Source organism: Xiphophorus maculatus, chromosome 4 (genome assembly GCF_002775205.1).
Source record: "Xiphophorus maculatus strain JP 163 A chromosome 4, X_maculatus-5.0-male, whole genome shotgun sequence".
Taxonomy (NCBI): Eukaryota; Metazoa; Chordata; class Actinopteri; order Cyprinodontiformes; family Poeciliidae; genus Xiphophorus; species Xiphophorus maculatus.
In genome coordinates this window covers 28,870,814-28,889,427 of record NC_036446.1, presented here as the reverse complement: position 1 = coordinate 28,889,427, position 18,614 = coordinate 28,870,814, and the positions used below count along the sequence as shown (strand labels likewise).

Below are 18,614 nucleotides of genomic sequence, written 5' to 3'. Positions count from 1 at the left end.
AAGTGATCCTTGATACGGACCAAAAAAGGCAGCGTTGGTCCATCTAAAAACACAAGTCTTAGTTTGATTAAAGTGAACTCTGGTGCGGTTAGAAGTCATATGTGAGTGGAAACGGATCAAAGACAGCTCCAAAAGCAGGAATCGGACTGTAGTGCAGGGCATCCTCGGTAAATACAACCAAAACAAACACAAGAGTCTAACGGTAGAGGGACAAAAGAATTGTGGTCTTTTGCCAAAGACAAAGAGAAATCATACAACCGCTAAAATCTGATGCCACTCCATTTTTGTTTAGATTTTGTGAAGGAGGAAGTCATGTGAAGGCCGGGGGGAAGAACACATTTTTCAAAGGGTTTGTATTGTCTGACATAGTGCAGTGTGAAAGCAAACCGCACCAACTGAAAATGTAACAAATGCTACCACTTTCTTACACGTTTGAAGAAAGAGTTGCGTGTAAAATGGTGAGAAAGTCGCTTAATGTGGCGAATATGAAGGCCATTCATCTTCAAACCAATCCTAAGGCATTTAGACCAGGAGAGCATGTGGGATGGTCCAAAAGAGGAAAGTTGCTCTTCTTGACGGGTGGCTGTTGTAGGGTTTTCCTGTCGAAAGACCCAGTTATCACTGCAGAGACGGGATCCTCAATCAAGAACCAGTTGGAACAAATCCACTTTCCCAGTCACACAGCTTGACACTCGTACGCAAACCTGAATCTCCAAGATTATAATGGAGTCTCCTCAAAATGTCTCCAGTAAGATTCCTTTGTTATGACCACAGTAGCATACAAATCCATCAAGGTCATCACATTCAATTTTTTCTTGGAGGATAAAAACTTTCTCCCACTTTTAAATATTCCATGTTTGTTACTGCTTTGCATTGTTTGTAGTGATAGAGGACATATAGCCTTTAAAGACTTTTTTGTTCTCTAAGCCATTCTCTTGAGGATGCCCTAGATTTAATGGGCTGTGACTAGAATAAGTAAAGGTCTTAATGTTCTGCCCGTCTCTTTACTGACAGTCAAGCAGATTCCCCGGCTCAGTGCAAGTGGGAATCAGTTTACTTTTTTGTTTCGAAGCCTTCAGGGTCTTAAAAGACACTTAAATTGTGCTCTTCTTTTGTCCAACCTCAATAGAGATGGACCTTTGCGAGACGCATTACTTGTCATCTCAGCAATTTGGCCACATTGAAAGCTAGAAAGTAGTTTTGTATTTGCTGTGAAGGGTCCATAATAGTGTCAATGCCTGTCGGATAATGACTAGAAAGCCATACTGTGGATGGTTTTGACGTTTTAAAGGTCTTGAACTATTGATCACATAGTGAATAGTCTTTTTGAGTTTAATAAGTTGTGATCATTTTAGCGTCTCATTCCTGTTTCTTCTCTTTGGATTTTACGACTCGTCCTGCTACCTGCTCATGATCCACAAAAACAAAATGAAAATTCTAGTTTCTTCCTTGGTCTTAAGATCTTGATCTAGTGTGGATTTCAAGAACTAATCTAGATGATTATGCCTTATGGCTAATGAAAACTAAAAATCTTTTTTTCTGATAATACTTTGACTGGGTTCCACCTGTATGTGGTGTACTTAATAATAACTATGGCTGTTTGTACACTTATCTTAAGCAGGTTCCCTTTTTCAGTCACACACCAATCAATTCTTCCCTGAATAATCTACCAACACCTCCAAACTAGGAATGTTCATCCAGGGAAGAAAAGGCTGTTGAGCCTTTAAGTTTTTCCCCATGAAGCTGCAAGGGAAAAGAAAAAGGTGAGTTTATGCTCCGTCCTTCCTGCAAGCGCAGAGTGGGAAGGAGAAGGTGTTACTGAAGCAATGCAGTGTAAGGATCAGAATTTGTGCACTCTGCAAATTTAGAGCCAAGCAGATTTAAAATGATGTTATAATAGCTCTGACCCAGACTTCTCAGTGAGTGACAGAGAGGACATGGAGATGCTTGAATTAGCAGACAAGTAATTAGATGTGAGGAAACCAGCATTAATTCTGTTACTTCTTTAAACACAGGACATGAACATCAAAAACATGTCTGAATATAGACTTTGTTTTTTACACAACACTTGCACAACAAGTATTTTGTGCAGAATCACGGTAGGGTGCGACAGTAAGTGTTTATGTACTGAAACCTCAAAGTACAGACGGGTAAAAATCTTGTGCATTCATTGGGGAATAACACTTTCATCCAGGAGACGACACAAAAATCTGTCTCTTTGTTAATGGCCGCTACAGAAAATAAGTGGATATGCTCCTTATCTAAGGCTCTTTATACCAAAGGAATACAAGCAAGACCATTAATATTGAGACAACAGAGGCTGGAATGCTTGACTTCACTTATCACTTTAAAAAAACAAAATTTTTGCGCAGAGAAAACAGCTTTTGACAAGAACTGGCCCCTTTATCAGCTTAATCAGGCGAAACCAGCGCTCCTCAATCCTGGTCCTCAGGGACCACTGTCTGTCGTAATGTCACCCAATCTTTAACGGTTAGTATGTAATGCGCCGGTTTGAAGCTATGAACTCCATGCTAACTCTTCTTCTGGGGGCCTTCGCTATCAAAAGTGATTTGATTTTCTTTCAGTCAAACAAATCCTTTAAATATCGCATCTCGTTTTTCTTTATATGGGTAACAAGCAACCATATTGGATCTTTTTTTTTTCTCTATATTTATCATCCCACAAGCTTTTTCAGTGTTCTTCCTCTCCAAACTAGATCATGACTATATCATTAGAGCCAGATACACAGACAGAAATCAGACTCCTTCACTGCTTTTACTGGAAAGCAAAGATGTTTCTTAAACTTGCTGAGATAGTACTCGTATCAAAGACTTCTGTGGTGGGCCAAGAAAGCAAATACAGAGCCTAAATGTCTAAAAAAAAATTTCACAGTCTCTTGCAGATGTAGTAAATATGGTGTGTGTACTCATTAGGCTCAAACTGAATACGGTTTCTAGTAACTCAGTCTTGATAAATAATGCAGTGCTGGAGTGTCTGTTTGATCCTGAAGACAAGAGAACGCTGGGGACCATTTTACTTCAAAGGAAAGTGAGGTTTCTTGGCAGCATCAGAAGGAAAGACCAAGTCCTTGAAGGTGGGCCACTGGCTATGAGATTATTAGTATGCTTAGTAGTCCTCGGTCCATTTTAAATGATCACAAGACGTGTAAAAACCACAGTGTCCATATTGCCATGTACAATTTATAACCACAATTCTTTACCAATTAAAGTCTAAAATTTGTGGAGCCATTTTCCTCCAGATGTCACAGAAATAATAAAGAAAAAGTCCAGCAGTGCATAATGTAAGGGTGTTTTCACACCTGATAGTCCGGTTGGGGATCAAACTTTCACCATTTGTTACATTTTCAGCTGCTGGAGTTTGCTTTCATACTTTACTGTCAAAAGATCCAAACTAACTGTAAAACCTGTTCCCCACGTCTCCTGTGGTGGCGCTGCAACCTAGAACCATGGAAGGAAACAACATAAAAACCTCTGAAGAAGGCAAGAGCACAACTTCCTCCTACACAAAATGTAAGCAAAAATGAAGTAACGTCAGACTTTAGCGGTTGTCCGTTTTCTCCTTTGTCACTGATAAAATAACCATGAGTCATTTCTCCCTACAGTCTTAGACTCTAGTGTTTGTTTTGGTTCTATTTACCCAGAATGCTCTGGGTAAATAGAACTGGCTTTTCTAGGCAAATGGACTAAAGTTTGACTAAAGCAGACTAAACAGGGTTGGTGTGAATGCACCTTTCATCTCAGTGACCAAGGTACGCAGCAGACTGCTTTGGGAGAAAGTTGTGGGAAGGTTTAAACCAGGGACGGGTTACAAAACAATATTCTAAGATTAGAGCGTCTCAAAGGGCACTGTTCAAAAATGTATTAAAAGATGACAAACATACCAAGCCATTGCAACTATGAGCAAATGCTCCCCAGAAATGTGGAAGTGTAGGCTGAAGAATGCCAGTGTTGAAAGAAAGCTGGCCAGAGTTCACTGAAAGGTGGAGAGTATCGATAGACGGCAAAACACTTTTGGTTCAACTTCCAGCAAGACAGCAACCCTAAACAGACAACCAGAACTACGGATGACTTGCGTTCTGACCCGAGATTCTGCAGCAAGACTAGAAATCTGGTGTTCGCAGATGCAGTCTGTCCAATCTGATTGGACTCGAGTTAGTTTGCTAAGAATGGGGAAAATTCAGTCTGTATGTGTGCAGCTGTAATGGCAGTAAAAACTAGCTGCTCTACATTTTTTTTGTTTTGTTTATAAAAAAGTTTGAAAACCATGTATTTATTTTTCATTCATTTTACAGTTATGCTCCACTTTTTATTGGTCTATTGCATAAAACCTCAACACACTGACATTTGTGGTTGTAATATCAATGTTTTCTGTTCGTTCACTTGCATCCGTATGTATTTTTCCAGACAAAACCAGTTTAAGATCTTAAATACTTTGGTAGGCAGAGTGGGAGCATAGGCTCAGATGAACACGAGCTCCCCATACGGACTCCTGGAGTTTTGACGCCACCTGGTGCGATGACCTCACTTTAATACTTTAAACATCATTTCCTTTCAGTCTGGTCCCACTGAAATCTGTAAAATAAGCATGACTTCGCAAAATCAAATTACCTGATGGAGGGACCTGAACTTTCTGTCAGACTGCAGGGATCAAAATTTGACACAAATTACAGAAATACGCTTCATTATTGTAACAAATCAGGGAGCAGCTGTCCTGGACTTCTCGTTCGAGCCAGCCAATGGAGACCGCGGGAATTTAAATAGGCATTTTAGGAAAAACGACAGAAGAAAATTAGCTGTCAAACTTACCGCACTGCACAATGTACTGCTCTGTATGAAGGAGGACGTGCAATATAAAGATACGTTGTCATTACACTACAGGAAAATAATAGCTTTATTAGTGACACCTGAGAGCTCTGGGTTGTCAGAGTTGGTGCACATCCTCAGTGTGTTAAACACACACACACACAAATAAAAACCATGCAAGTTTCAATGGACAGGGCCTTTTAGAGCTTTCAGCAACATTTATAGATACCCAAACATGTATAATTCAGAATTCAGGAAAACTTTTCCAATGCGTCTTGAGTAAGTGGGAGGGAGGAGAAAAACATGTAGAGCCGTTAGAGCTGCCGTCTGTCTGCTTGAGATCTGGAGTTGTCTCTCTTTAAACAACACAGTGCAGGTGGAGCAGAAGGATGCGACAGATGGGTGGGATTTAGGACAATATTCATTTCTATCTTGAAGTTGCTCCCTCGTGCTGCAAAGTGTTTCCTGGTGTCCCACAGGGCAATAAGCTTCCATACGAATAGTCAGCGCCGGGGTAGTTGTAGCCCTGGCAGGATGCTGCTATTTATAGGTACTCAACACAGTTCAGAGCACCTGGTCTGTTGGCTCTGAGGATAGCATGGGTAGTGATGCTATCAACAGCATAGAAAATTGCCTAGAGTTAAAATTGAACTGCCCTAATAAAACTAATTAATTTGTGGCATTTTACGATATATATGGGGCATTAGAACATTTTTTGTTGTAGTCAAACAGGTCATCCTGATTTCACACCCCGCAGCCAAATGGTAAAGCTGAAGATGCACAACTGTTTGTGATTTGCCACTAGAACATAAACCAATTCTCCATTTGGGAAAGACAGGGACTTTGTGCTGCTGTATATGTGCTAACTTCTGTTAGTTTATTACTTAGAACAGGAATTAAACATGGAGAACCAACATGTGCCTTTATACTTTACAAATCTAGAGCAAACTTAGAAAGTACCATCTACTTCGCTATCCAGAATGACTGGGGTCAACATCTAGTTTTATACTTATAAAGAGCAGCCAGGAACAAGAATCAAACATGGAGAACCAACCAAAGTTTAGATTTTACTCTTGTTATCCAGCAACCCAGAACAGGAGCATGTAGTTTTATGTGTCACTTTTAAGATCTAGAAACCACAGGTCATCATCAGACAATCAGCTTGGGGATGAAACTTGCTCCAGTCCAAGACTGTAGAGTAGCTAATTTGAGATTAGCATTCTGGTTTTAGGATCAGAGTTTAGCATCGGGCACTCTGCTCAGTGTTGTAACTATCTGGTCGTGAACCGGCTTCTTAAATATTTTTTAATATTGCAATGTATTGTAAAATGTTACTTGTTATAGAAACTCCATGTAGGTGAAGATAGACATCATTGCCGTAAGAAGTCATGTACCACACACTGCTCAGATCCAGATTAGTAATGGTGACACATTGTTGTCCCCATGCCTAAATTCTTCTATATTGTATCTATGTGCGTGTTTTCTACCGTCTTGACACAGAACTTATTTCAGATTTATATCCGAACAATAAGCAGGAGGTTTCAGCACCGAAGCTTCAGATGGTGTTCCATACCTTTCATTGTAAATGTCCCTGGGTCGGCCTAAAGAAACAGATACTCTTAGCCCAGACCAAAATAAGGGGGGTTGGGGGGAGAAAGACTCTTGAACTGAACATGAACTGTTTTTGTTTTTGGCCACTTGACCCTGTTTTTATGAATTCCAGCTGAAAGGCTGAATACTGATTCACAGCCAACCCCCTCTGTTATCCTGGTCAGAGTCCAGCTACACATCCCGTATCCTGCTGTTTCTTTTCATCTGTCAGTGAGGAGCACATGAGGACCGTAACCTTTTCACCTCCCACCGGTCCACCTCCCATCGCACAGACAGCTTGAACTATCAGTGGGACTCTCAGGAGTCAAGGGCATGTTCCCTTGCTGCCTTGCTGCTTCTGAGTAAAACCAGTGTGAGGACTGAAACGTAGCACCATGCAGCAGAACCTTTCTAATGTGCCAGGAAAACCCAGCACTCCTTACTTAAAATATTATATTTTCAGTAATGACATGGGAAAAAAAATACCATGCAGCTCATTTTTGCTCTGTTGCGTTTGGTAAAATGTCTCAGTTTATTCGCTTTTATGTACAGTATATTGTGCTTGTAATTGGTGAGATGGGAACAGCCAGCTCATCCAGTCTTCCAAGTGAGCGGTATCTGCCTGCTAACTCAGTTGTGACTGACACAATTAGATAAGCTGCTCTACAGCCAAAACAAGGAGACGCATTCAGCTGTTTTATTCAACGAGGTCTGCCTGATCTAGGAGATACTGTACATCTCCAGTCCCAGTGGTAATCACTAAGACGCTCCAAGCTCTGGAGCTGAGGGGAAAGATTTAAAGATCCTCCAGATATTACAGTAACACTTCCCGATAAGCTCCACAGAAATGCACTTTGGTGAAAAAGGACTAATGTTGAACCAAACATTGTTACTACTATTAGTTAACCATTAACTAACTAACTGATCAATCAATCCTTCATTAGCTTTTCTGTTTACTTACCATTTATAAAGTGGCGACGTTGTTTTCAAAGCCTCATCGTTAGAAAATGTTTTATTATGGTGTCCTACTGACAAACTGAGTAAGCATTCTCTAATTTCAGGCCTCTTGACTGTTCAGCTCATCATTAGGCAACCAGTAAGTATCATCTAAGAATTTGCTAATGACGAGGCTTTTAGGATAAAAAGTTTGTCATTACCTAACCCTTAATTAGTTGGTTAGGTATAATTAGTTGGGTTCATGATTCGTTCATAATTGGTTCCTTTTGAAACCCTTATTATGAAGCAGAAACTAATTACCGTAATCAAGAATCAAGTTCATCAGTTTGTGATAAATTAATAATTATTGCCATATTAAAGTATGACTTTTTGGAAAATTTCACCTAATTAATTAAGAAATTATTGCCAATTTTTTTATAATATATTTTACTGAGATTTAATGATTAGCAAGCCACTTATTCAACATTATCAAAACAGCAGGACATTAAGTGTTACCTTATTAGGCAATGGCTAACCAGAAGATAAGTCCATCATTAGCAAATGGATAACTATCAGTAGGTTGATAATGAATTCATTGTATTAGACACATTTATTGTTTCTATTTCTGGCAGAACAGCAAACACCGACAAAGACCTGACCTGTAACAGCTCTGAAGCAATGTGTGTATTTTTGTTTTAATCCGAAGAACCAGCGCAACAACCGTAGAAGACTGATGGCAAACAATTAGCCATGGTTCATATTAAAAACTGACCTGAAGCTGCTGCTGTCCAAACATCCAATCATCCTCCCTCACCAAGATTTGATTCTAAACCTATTACAAGCTTTGAATATTGCCTTTACAGGAGGATGCCTGGCAAATGAATGTCATTAGGCTTAACTTGCACAGATGGAAAAGAAAAAAAAATAAATTTGCTTTTAGACGTGTGATGAAATTCAATTCTGCCGAGAAAACATTTTTAAACGTAAAATATGGAATTTAACGGTGAATCAAAACTACACGTGTGTTTACGATATTTTCATGTCTGACTTAGTTTGAGTAGTTGGTTTCAAACATCACTGCACTACTGTGATCTGCCTCCCTTTGCAGAACCAGACAACAAGAGAACAACTAACCCGTTCCAACCAGAAACCAAACTCTCTCTGGATCCTCAATCTGCGCCGAACGTGACGCACAGATTCCTGCTGCATCACGTTCAGAACTTAACCAAATTGTCTGCTTTTAAGAAAGTGATATAGTAATCACGCAGACGGCAAGCATGGATAAGCTATGAGCTAGCCACAAAAACCACCTGCCTTCAGATTTCCTAACAAATCATTTTATGGGTCCAGGGGTGCTCTTCTCCCCCAGCAGGCAAGGCCTCTATAAGGGCTGGCAATGCCCCAAGCAGCATCCAAACGGGCCCAGCTGTCACGCTGGGAAAACACTATCAGGCGCCCCTAAAGTCATTTTACAAAGCCCAGCTATTTGAGGCAGCCAGATCTGCAGCAGCCATCATCTGCTCAGCAAAAATGCAAAAAATGCAAAAAATAAATAAATCAGCAGCCTAGCATTTGCCGCCTGGTTTGAGGCATTCATAGTTGCTAATCGTGTTAAACAGTAGAGGAGACACGATTCACAAGCAATATAAACAAGCCTCTAAGCGTCAGGCTGCAGGCTCAGCAGGCTCGTCTCCTAGCGCGCCGTTAACGCGCTCTATCCTCCACCGTGGATGCAAGAGGTGTGGCAAGAAGGCCCGAGGCTGAACTGGTGATGGGAGAGCTGCTAACTCTTCTTAGAAGAGGAAAAATTTAGAAGCATAAACATATAAACAACAAAGCACAGCAGAGCAGCGGCAAACACCTATTAGAGTTAGCTTTTTATTTGGGAGCCCAAGAGGCCTGATGTAGCGCTGCTTTGAGCCTAATTAGGGACCAAGAGAACTAAACTAAATTTAGTTCACAAGTTTAGAGCTTCCATTTATTAAAATGAATGGGACTTTATCAGCTGAAGGACATTGGGTTTGACGGCGTCTCCTTAGGCACACGGCAGAAACTCTAATGCTTCAGTCACCATGGTACTTCAAATAGTTTTATTTTGTTGTCGGCGAAAACATCATCATCATCATCATCTGAAGCTCACCCTGTAGTAGTCGCTGCTGTAGATATCCCTGGACATGCCGAAGTCTCCAATCTTGACCAGAAGGCCGTTTCCAACCAGACAGTTGCGAGTTGCCAGATCTCTGTGAACAAAGTGCTGGGAGGCCAGGTAGACCATGCCTGAGGCGATCTGGGTAGCGATGTGCAGCATCTGGGAAAGGCCCAGCTCTCCATTGGACTGCAGCGGCTGGCCGTCCACCAGGATCATGGCATCAGGGCCGTGGGCTCTGAGTTAGGAATAACAATTCAGGTTGATTCAGTAAAGAGGAAATGTGAGACCTTTGGTCAATTTTAGAGGCCTGTTGGGATAAACCACTTTAAACAGTAAAGAATTAGGGAGGACAGTACTTAAACGTTACATAAATATAGCACCTTACAAAATCGTTATTACTCCTTTTTCAGATTTAGGAATGGTACCACCAGCAGAGTTGATGTGTTTTTGGAGAATATAGGAAGTAGCAGAAATGACTACACGTGCTACATAATAAAGCAACACAAGCAAAAATACATTACACTTCAGTGGCAAAAGAAAGGCAAGTGTTAAAAAGTTGGAACTCCAGACCAGAATTAATCTATGTTATAGTTATTATTAATCAAAGGCAGCAACTAAACTGGACAGGATTGGATGGGTTTCTCATAATCTTGTTTGGACAGTTTCTTTTAATCCCAGAAATGTTCTCGACGTAGTAAAAGGCCGATTTTGTAGCTGCCTTTATGTGTGTCTGAATGTTCGGGTCAGAGTCCATCAGCTTTCAGGCCTCATTACTAGCTTCTAGCTGTAATACCTGAAAGCTGTGCATTGGCTCTTGATCTTCCTCTTCAGGTCCAAACAGTTACTTCAGTTTTATTGCCAGTTAGCTGAAGAAAGTCATAGGACATTTGCATATTGATTTCTTTTCTATGCATCTGCTCAGTGCTTAAACGGGTTCACAGTCACCTGGTGTGTATAATCTGCATAGTTATAATAACTAATCTTGCGACTTTTATAATCTGAGCTTATAGGAGCATGTAGACATTAAATAGGAGAGTTCCCAGGGTTGAACCTTGGGGTACCCCACATATAATTTTTGTCCACTTCAAGGAAATGTTACCTATTCATACAAATATATCAGGGTTTTTTTCAGGCAAGACTCACCCTTTCATGTAATACAACCCTCCCTTCACTTCAATAATATGTTGTGGTCAACAGGGCCAAATACTGTGCTGAGACATAACAGAACAAACACTGTGCTTCTTCCATAGTCCATATTTATGTGGATGTCATTGAACTCTTTGAAATCGGACTGAAATGCATCAAGCATGCTTGTCTGGTGACTTCTTATTGCCAAGGAGTCATTTAACTGTTGAAAAGCAGTTTTTTTCAACAATCTTGCTGATTTACGCAAGATTGGCCAGTTATTGTCCAATGGCAAAAAATACACTGGAATTTGTGGTCATATGGCAAATTCATATTGCCACATGATACATTCAAGGGAGACGAATATCTTTTAAAAGGTACAGTCCACACCACAACAGGTAGTGCTGCAGTAGCTCTATGCTAACTAAAACATAACTGTACACATCGTTGCTTATGAAAGACACGTTGGACCGTGTTCATTCAGCTTTAAGAGTGTCATAGCCGGATGCAGACGTCTAAGTGTGTGCTCGGCTTGACAGAGTGCCCTTTAACACAGTAACCCACAGCCGCATTAATAAAGCCTTATCCACAACACATTCATGTCCCATTCTGCGTGTTCAGAGGAATTAGCATAATAAAGAGAAAAATGAGAGAAATGTGAGCAAATTAACTTGAACCTGCAAGCGCTCGGCCGGCTTTAATTGCACTGATAAACTGTTCTGTGCCTGCACCGCTCCGATTAATTCTGTGGCTGTAATTTGAGCTTCGGAAAAGCAAAACTTTTGACTTCGCCCGACACGTCAGGGACTCGAAACGAGGTCTGTGGAATCTCATCCACCTGCCGTGCGTTTACCAGAACAGGCTGAGTGCAGGTTTCTGGGTGACAGTGAAGAACTCATTTCCTGTGAAGTGTCCCCGCTGTTCCCATCAGCTTCTTGTCAGCGTGATTACCGAGCGGGCGCCGCACAGGAAAGGCTGATGCTCTTCCGCTCTGTCAGCCTGGCTTTCAATCTCCATTTTGGAATTTTAGTGCCATTCTGTGCTCTTTGCTTTAGGTGTGATGGTTAAGGAGAATTAGAGGGGGCGCTTTTATGGCGTTGCTCTTTCCTTCTTTTTTACCCCTTCCTCCATATGCAGCGGCGTCTGATTGGACGCAGGCTGCCCTCAATTCATCTGAAGGTTGAGTGAGACCCGAACATCTGATCCGATTCATTCCCATTGATCTAGTGCACATCACATCTTTTAAACGTGACCAAAAGGCCCGGTAGATGAAGAATCAACGCTGTCTTGCACCTTGGATGAAAGAATTTCATCACTCGCGACATTGCCTTTCATTTCAGGAATGATTTCCCGACTGAAAATCTTCACGCACTCTTGAGTCCGCGCGCGCGCGTGCGAGGCGCTCTCGCACTCAATCATAACATGTCATCTTTTCATCCACCGCTCAAGATTTAAAAACAAGAAAGACCACACACACACACACACACAAAAGCATACACACAGCTGCAGCCGCTGTCATCGCACTTGAAATAGCACGCTTCTATCTCTCACTCCTCTCGAGCGCGCTGACATCAGCTCCAGTCAAGCCTCCCATTACCAAAGCGCTTGCCATAGCGCCGTCGTGTCGCTTTTGTTGGAGCTTATCGGAGGTCGTTTCCCTCAGTGCAGCCTGACAAAAAAGGCGCCGGGCCGTGTCTGTGTGGACGTCAACAGTCCTGAAGGGGGCTGGACATTTTAGCACCGGCAGGACTTTGAGTTTTCTTGGATTTCTGTTAAAAAATGTCTAAAAATGCTTTGTGCCTTGTAAGGAATTCACATTCCTTCAACTTGTTCATGTTTTGTCAAATTACAAGCACAGACTTCAATATTAGGATTTTTATGTGACAGACCAACAAAATGTAGTGCAGAAACTGGGTAGGTGCACCAAGTGCAGAGTTTGGTTGTCACAAGTTACATTTGCTTAGTTACATTTACATGAGTTACTTTTTGGAAAAAATTTACTTTCAGGAATATTTTGACTGTGTTCCACTTTCCTCTTATGCTTCAGTAATTCCATTATGACTTATTGCTACTCTTTTGGTGTCACACCTGCAGTGTTTGTTAAAGTTTAAAAATCTTTACATACTGAAAGAAATGTTTCTGAACAACATTTTTTTTGGCCTGATTTAGTTATTTTGTAATTCTATTCATATGCATTGCTTTCATGTTGATATCTGAAATACCAATATTTCCACATAACTTTATATTTTGGTCCATCTTATGACGTGATTTTAAAATATTGATTAATTGATGTTTGATCAATTACATGAGAAACATTTTTACCAAATACCTTATCAATCTTTACTGTAGTAATTTCTTGGATGGCTACTTTTTACATTTACTTGAGTAAAAACATATTGAAGTGGTGCTACTCTTGCCTGAGTAAAAGTTTTGGCTACTCATGGAAACACATACCTCAGACATGTATTTCCATGCACATTTAGTGAAACACTGACCTTAGGAATTTATTCAGGTCTCCATGCTTCATGTATTCGAACACCATGATGAGCGGGTCTCCGTCCACGCACACTCCGTAGAACTTGACGATGTGGTCGTGCTGCAGGTTGGTGAGCAGCTCCGCTTCCCGTTGGAAGTCCTTCCTGGCTGACAGGTTGGGATCTTTGAGTGTCTGAAGGGGGAAATGAAAGGATTTATATGAATGACTTGTCTTGCATGTCTCTAGGGAAAACAGTACCAGTTTCTTTGAAACATTTTGCCTGCAAGAGGTGTTTGTAGACGTCTTGTTTGATGAGTGTGTTTAATCTGTTTGTGTTCCGATTTGTCAAAATCACTGGATAATTATACTGAAAGCTTTATTTTGTTCTTAAGTGACTCAGAGGAAGCCTGACAAACAGATGTTTGTAAGATAGCAAATCTAGAAAGATAACACAAGCAGTTTGTTTTTCTGTTTTGTTTTTTTGCAAGCTCTCCAGTTGTTTTTTGTTCTTGTGTTCTGATCTTTGCAAAGTCACAGTTTAGTTAAAGTGCAATAAACAAGTGAAGATCATTTATTAGGTTTCAGGTGATCATCTCTGAATCACATAACTATAGTACTCAGTGTTCCTGGTTACAACTAGATGTTGAATTACAACGTGTGTTCGCTCAATTCTCATGACAACCAATCTTGTTCGACTTTGCACTTCTCTCTTCACGGAGGGGGACGGATGTTTACCGCGCACGCAATTTCCGGTAAGCTTCATCGCGCAGGACTGGTGCGTTGCATTCGTCGACGCCAAACACTGGCAATTTGTCAACATTTTAAACTTCAACAGTATCTATGTTTCCAGCAAACAACAGTTTCTCAGTAGCAGAAGGCCCAGACTCTCTGGGTGAATGTCACCAGGTTGTGAGCTGGTTGTTTAAGCAGAACATCCTAAAGATGCTTGACTGGATTTTTCATGATGTATTGTTTCATGAAAAGTTGTACAACGATGCTAAAGTAGAACAATGCTTAGATAGATTGTCTTGAGTGAACGTCATATCCACAAGCATGACACCGCACAAATTTCTTTTTCCAGCAGAAAATTATTCAAACCATCACACTGCCACTGCCTCCATCCTGGTGCTGCGTTCCCTCATGTACATAATTCACATTACGTCTGTCTGTTGACGTAATGGATGTGGAGGAAGACGTGATCTATCAAACCAGGCCATTTCTTTTCTGACCCAATTGTTCAACCGTCACCATCAGGCCTTTGTATAACCCACTTAAATCTTTATGCTTTCTTCTCAGCTCCCCTAATTTCACAACTCTCCTAAAAAGCCAATTTTTTTTACCAGGCTATATCAGTATGGCTCTCCCTACTGTTATTTGATCTGCAGCAAAACAACAGATTTTTTGTCCATTGATCAAAACGACTATTTTGGAAGAAGAAATCTTCGATCTGTTGACCACACTTGGGATTCATAACATCTTCACATAAATTTTGTTTCCACATCACAGAATTTCAAACCGATTTTTCTTTTTAGGAACCAATATGGAAAAACAAAAAAACACACAAAGAGTGGCTATTTAATTTTTGCGGGAATACAGTTTGATTTCTTTTCATGTTTAAAATGAGAAAAAACAAAACAAAACGCAGATCGGTTATCTTTAAGCTCAATTTTAATAACATGTAGTCAATGTTGCCTGCTATGTAGGCAGAGGGAAATGCACCTTTAGTGTTTGTTTATACAGCAGCTGTTCACTGTTGGTAATTTTATGTATCCAGCAGTGAAATGTAAATGAAATGATAAATAGGCTCTGTATACACAGCATTTGTCCTGCCTTGTTGTACAACTCTAGCACCTTTCATTTATTATTATTATTACTATTTACAAGAAGTCAAACTCTTTATTTTTAGTAAATAACTAAATGTTAAATATGATTTCTTTTATAGTTTGGTGACATATGGCTTTTAGGGTGCCACAGATCCAGACAAGCTTTACTTATTCTACTTTTTAAAGTCCAGTTGTTTTCTGGGTTTCCTATCTAGTTGACAGGAACGGTGTGGTACATGTAGCCCTCTGGCAGGCAGGGGTTAATCTCCATAGAGATTCCCCAGTTCACAACCGAAGACCGTAGGCTTTGGCAACCGAAAGCGTAACATTGCATACCTTTAAATATACATACATACATTTTACAACACTTATCTGAGCCTTAAAAGCATGTCAAACACCCCTTTCAGCAACTGCTTTCAAACACAGACTTAAACTCTTGCCCTTCCCTTAAACTCTTCCAGCAGCTGTGTGGCACCGTTCGACTTACTTCCCACTAAACGGAGCTGTGAATAATAGAAAATGGCATTGTTTAGCAACTCGCTCAGAGTGGTTACGTTTGAAAGCACATAAGAACACAATCTTCCTCCCGCAGGCTACCGTATAAGCCCAAAAGAGAGCTGTAGAGAGATTTTCCCGAGCTTCTCCCACTGAAAAACACCATGAACGAGAGGGCGAAATGCATCAACATGTTCTAGTTTTGCACCGTATTCATGCTACTATGGACAGAATGTATTTTTTTTTTTGTCTCTAGCTTACACACAGCTACATCGACACATTACAAAAGCTAGCATTGCCTCGTCGTAAAGCATTGCCTCTATATTCTAGCGTTATAGCAGCTGTCATTTTCTACCCTCTTCAACATCTTGTACATATTGTAGCAATGAGGTCAACAATCACTGTGGCTGTAATGTTCTGGAAGGAAAGGTGGAGCTGCGGGAGCTGCACACAAAACAACCTGATCTGATTGGTAATAAGATGAAGCACAGAGGTGCCTTGAACCTGCCTTTCGGGTGCAGAGCACATAAAATGCCAACTCTTGATGGGATGTCAGGTAAAGCCTCCAATATGAGAAAAGAGAAATAAATAACAGCTATAAGCCTTATTGCGGTCTCTCTCCTGGAGAGAGAGAGAGAGAGAGAAAAAAAGACTCTTGACACTTCATCAGCAGCAGGAAAATACACAGTTGCCACTTCTGATCTCCTCAGCCTTGAGTCCTGTTTTCCCAGCCTGCTGCTAACATCCTCACAGACGGAATGACCTCAGGATGGAAATGCATTTACTTGTATGTGCGCCACTATTTCAGCGCGGTGCTTGAGATGTACGACGGCGTAGATGAAATGATCATAAAATTCTATTACCAAATCAAACGGCGCTCTTGAGGAAATGTTTTTGGTCTGGGCTTTTCTCCAATCCAGTACCTTCAAAGTGCACGGCGACAATAAATTAAGGGAAAGCACTGCGATGAATTTTTCGCCAGAGTTGACCTTCGAGCGTGTTCAGAGAGCCTCTGTGTCCTCTCGCTTCTTTTACAGGCAGGAGAAAATGGACATTGTATTGTCTTTTAGACAGGTTACAGTAGCTGCGTTTCCATTGACCGTATAATTGTGCAGTTTGACATCTAAAAAATAAATTTGTTTGGTTAAAACGTAGAAGTTTTGAAAAAAACAAATTTTTCAATTAAACGTTTTGGCGTTAGGATGATGTTTTTTTTTTTGACCGTATCAAAATTGGTTTATTCCGCAAAACTTCAATGGAAGCAGCTTTTTCGCAAAACACGAGTCACACGATCAACAATCAGATGTTGCCACTGGTGCAAGCCTAGAAGAAGACAACAGGAAGTAGTTTCAGGATCATGGTGGGGTAAACTTATCCACATGTAATTTTAATTGCGTTTCTTTTTTTAATGGAAACACCGCCATTGCAAAATTGTGTTTTTTGACATTAGCGGAATATTGACATGGTTTTGTGCCATTTGTAGTGAAAACACTGTTACTCAAGCAGGCTTGGTTATATAAAACCTATTTTACTCTGTGTTAAAACTTAGTTTAAACTTGGCCGATATTAACCAGAGCGTCAAGATCACATTATTAAATACGGATTGCTTAAACCAGGCTGGACAACCTCGTAGTTTCAGAGCCCCTCGCATTTTTAATGGCATAAAGGCCTGTCACGATAGCAAATTTTGCTGAATGATTAATTGTCTCAAAAATTATTGCGATAAACGATAATATAGTTTGAAGACCTTTTTACACTGAAAATGATGTAATAATGTATGTGATTTCTTGCCAAAGTTAGATACACTTTATTTTCAAAAGAACACTAAACACTGGAACTGGTAAACAAAATAAACAAAACAACCAAAACAACCAAAAACAAAAATAAAATGGATTCTCAGTCTCATTAATAAAAAATGTACTTGAATAAAAACTAAACAACATAAAGCCAAAGTGGAAATAAATACTGCATTCAACCAAAAGAGGGCAGATTATGAAGTCTGTATATTATGTTGCCCTTCAGTAATAATTAGAGTTAAATAGAGAAGATGGGCACATCGACTACCTGATGCAAACGTTGGTCTTTCTAAGATTGTGTGGTGTGTTATGGTAGATCATCGTTGCCGCTCTGATCTAAATCAGGGATTTTCCCCGACTGGAATCTTAACGCAGCCTGTTGAATGTGACAGGTAGCCAATCAGAAGGGGAAATTAGAGGGGAATCCCAAACAGCTGACACGGCGCAACCCGATATGTGGAAACAACATTAATGTTTATTCAACATGCAAAGAATATAGAAATGACAAGAGGAGGAGTTGGAGCGAAACCGGTAACTTTTCAGTTGTTCTTCGTTAACGTGATGTAAATAGGTTCTAATGATTTTCATTCAGTCAGGACTTTACGCTGACACTAGCCACATGCATTGCAGGTAGATTGTAGTAAAGCATTGATTAATACCTGGTTTTAAAATTAGTTCACTGGACTTGTAGCCATTATTTTGTGCCCATTGTTGGACACCACACGGCAGGACCGAACCCGATCGAACCGTTATACCTAGGATTTCTGTCGGCTAATGTGTGATCTGTCAGGTTTTGAAAATGGGCCGACAATCGGCCGACAGCTCTAAGATCGTGTCGTGTGCGCTGGGCTTTACACTAAGGAAATGAGGAAGGGAGGAGTCAAGAGATACAGCCGGCATTAGGAGAGCAAGCTGAGTAGTATAAAAGTTGAATGGTGAAAATAGCACAAAGTATGCAGGAGAAGAAGCGTGGCGAAATTTACGGAGCAACCAGGAAAGTGGAACTCAATAGTGTGAATGAATGCCTACAGCATTCACACTAATAAAAATGTGTAGGGGGGTAAAGTGGAGGGACCAATGGTTCCCTGGCCCAACCTGTTCTGGCGAAGCTGCGCAGGTCACTTCCAGTTCAGACTTGTGGGAATAATGTATTTAGTGCCCACAGATTATTTATTTTCATAGCGCATGCTCACTGTGAGCTATTAGTACCCCAGCAACAGTTGCCATGCTGCTGACAATGATGTCATCAGCCTGATTTCAAATGATGTCAGTGCCAGGAGGCCCTTCTAAGGATGCCTCTGTGATGTCATAGTCCATGACATCACCAACTGATCAGTTGAGTCTCCGGTCAGTCAACACAAAATTCATTTGGACCCTTTAGCTGACGGAATAAAGATGAGC

General features: G+C 40.7%; 1 protein-coding gene across 3 annotated transcripts in view; it reads right to left on the bottom strand.

The window, feature by feature from the left end:
- ntrk3 (neurotrophic receptor tyrosine kinase 3) overlaps positions 1-18,614 on the bottom strand; it is a 290,241-nt gene that overhangs the window by 14,346 nt on the left and 257,281 nt on the right. For all 3 annotated transcript variants that reach the window (XM_005808525.3, XM_005808523.2, XM_023332654.1), the window contains 2 exons: positions 13,119-13,291; positions 9,490-9,733 (listed from right to left, as the gene is read on the bottom strand). In XM_005808525.3, the coding sequence (XP_005808582.2) occupies positions 9,490-9,733; positions 13,119-13,291 (417 nt within the window). The remainder of the gene's footprint in view (positions 1-9,489; positions 9,734-13,118; positions 13,292-18,614) is intronic.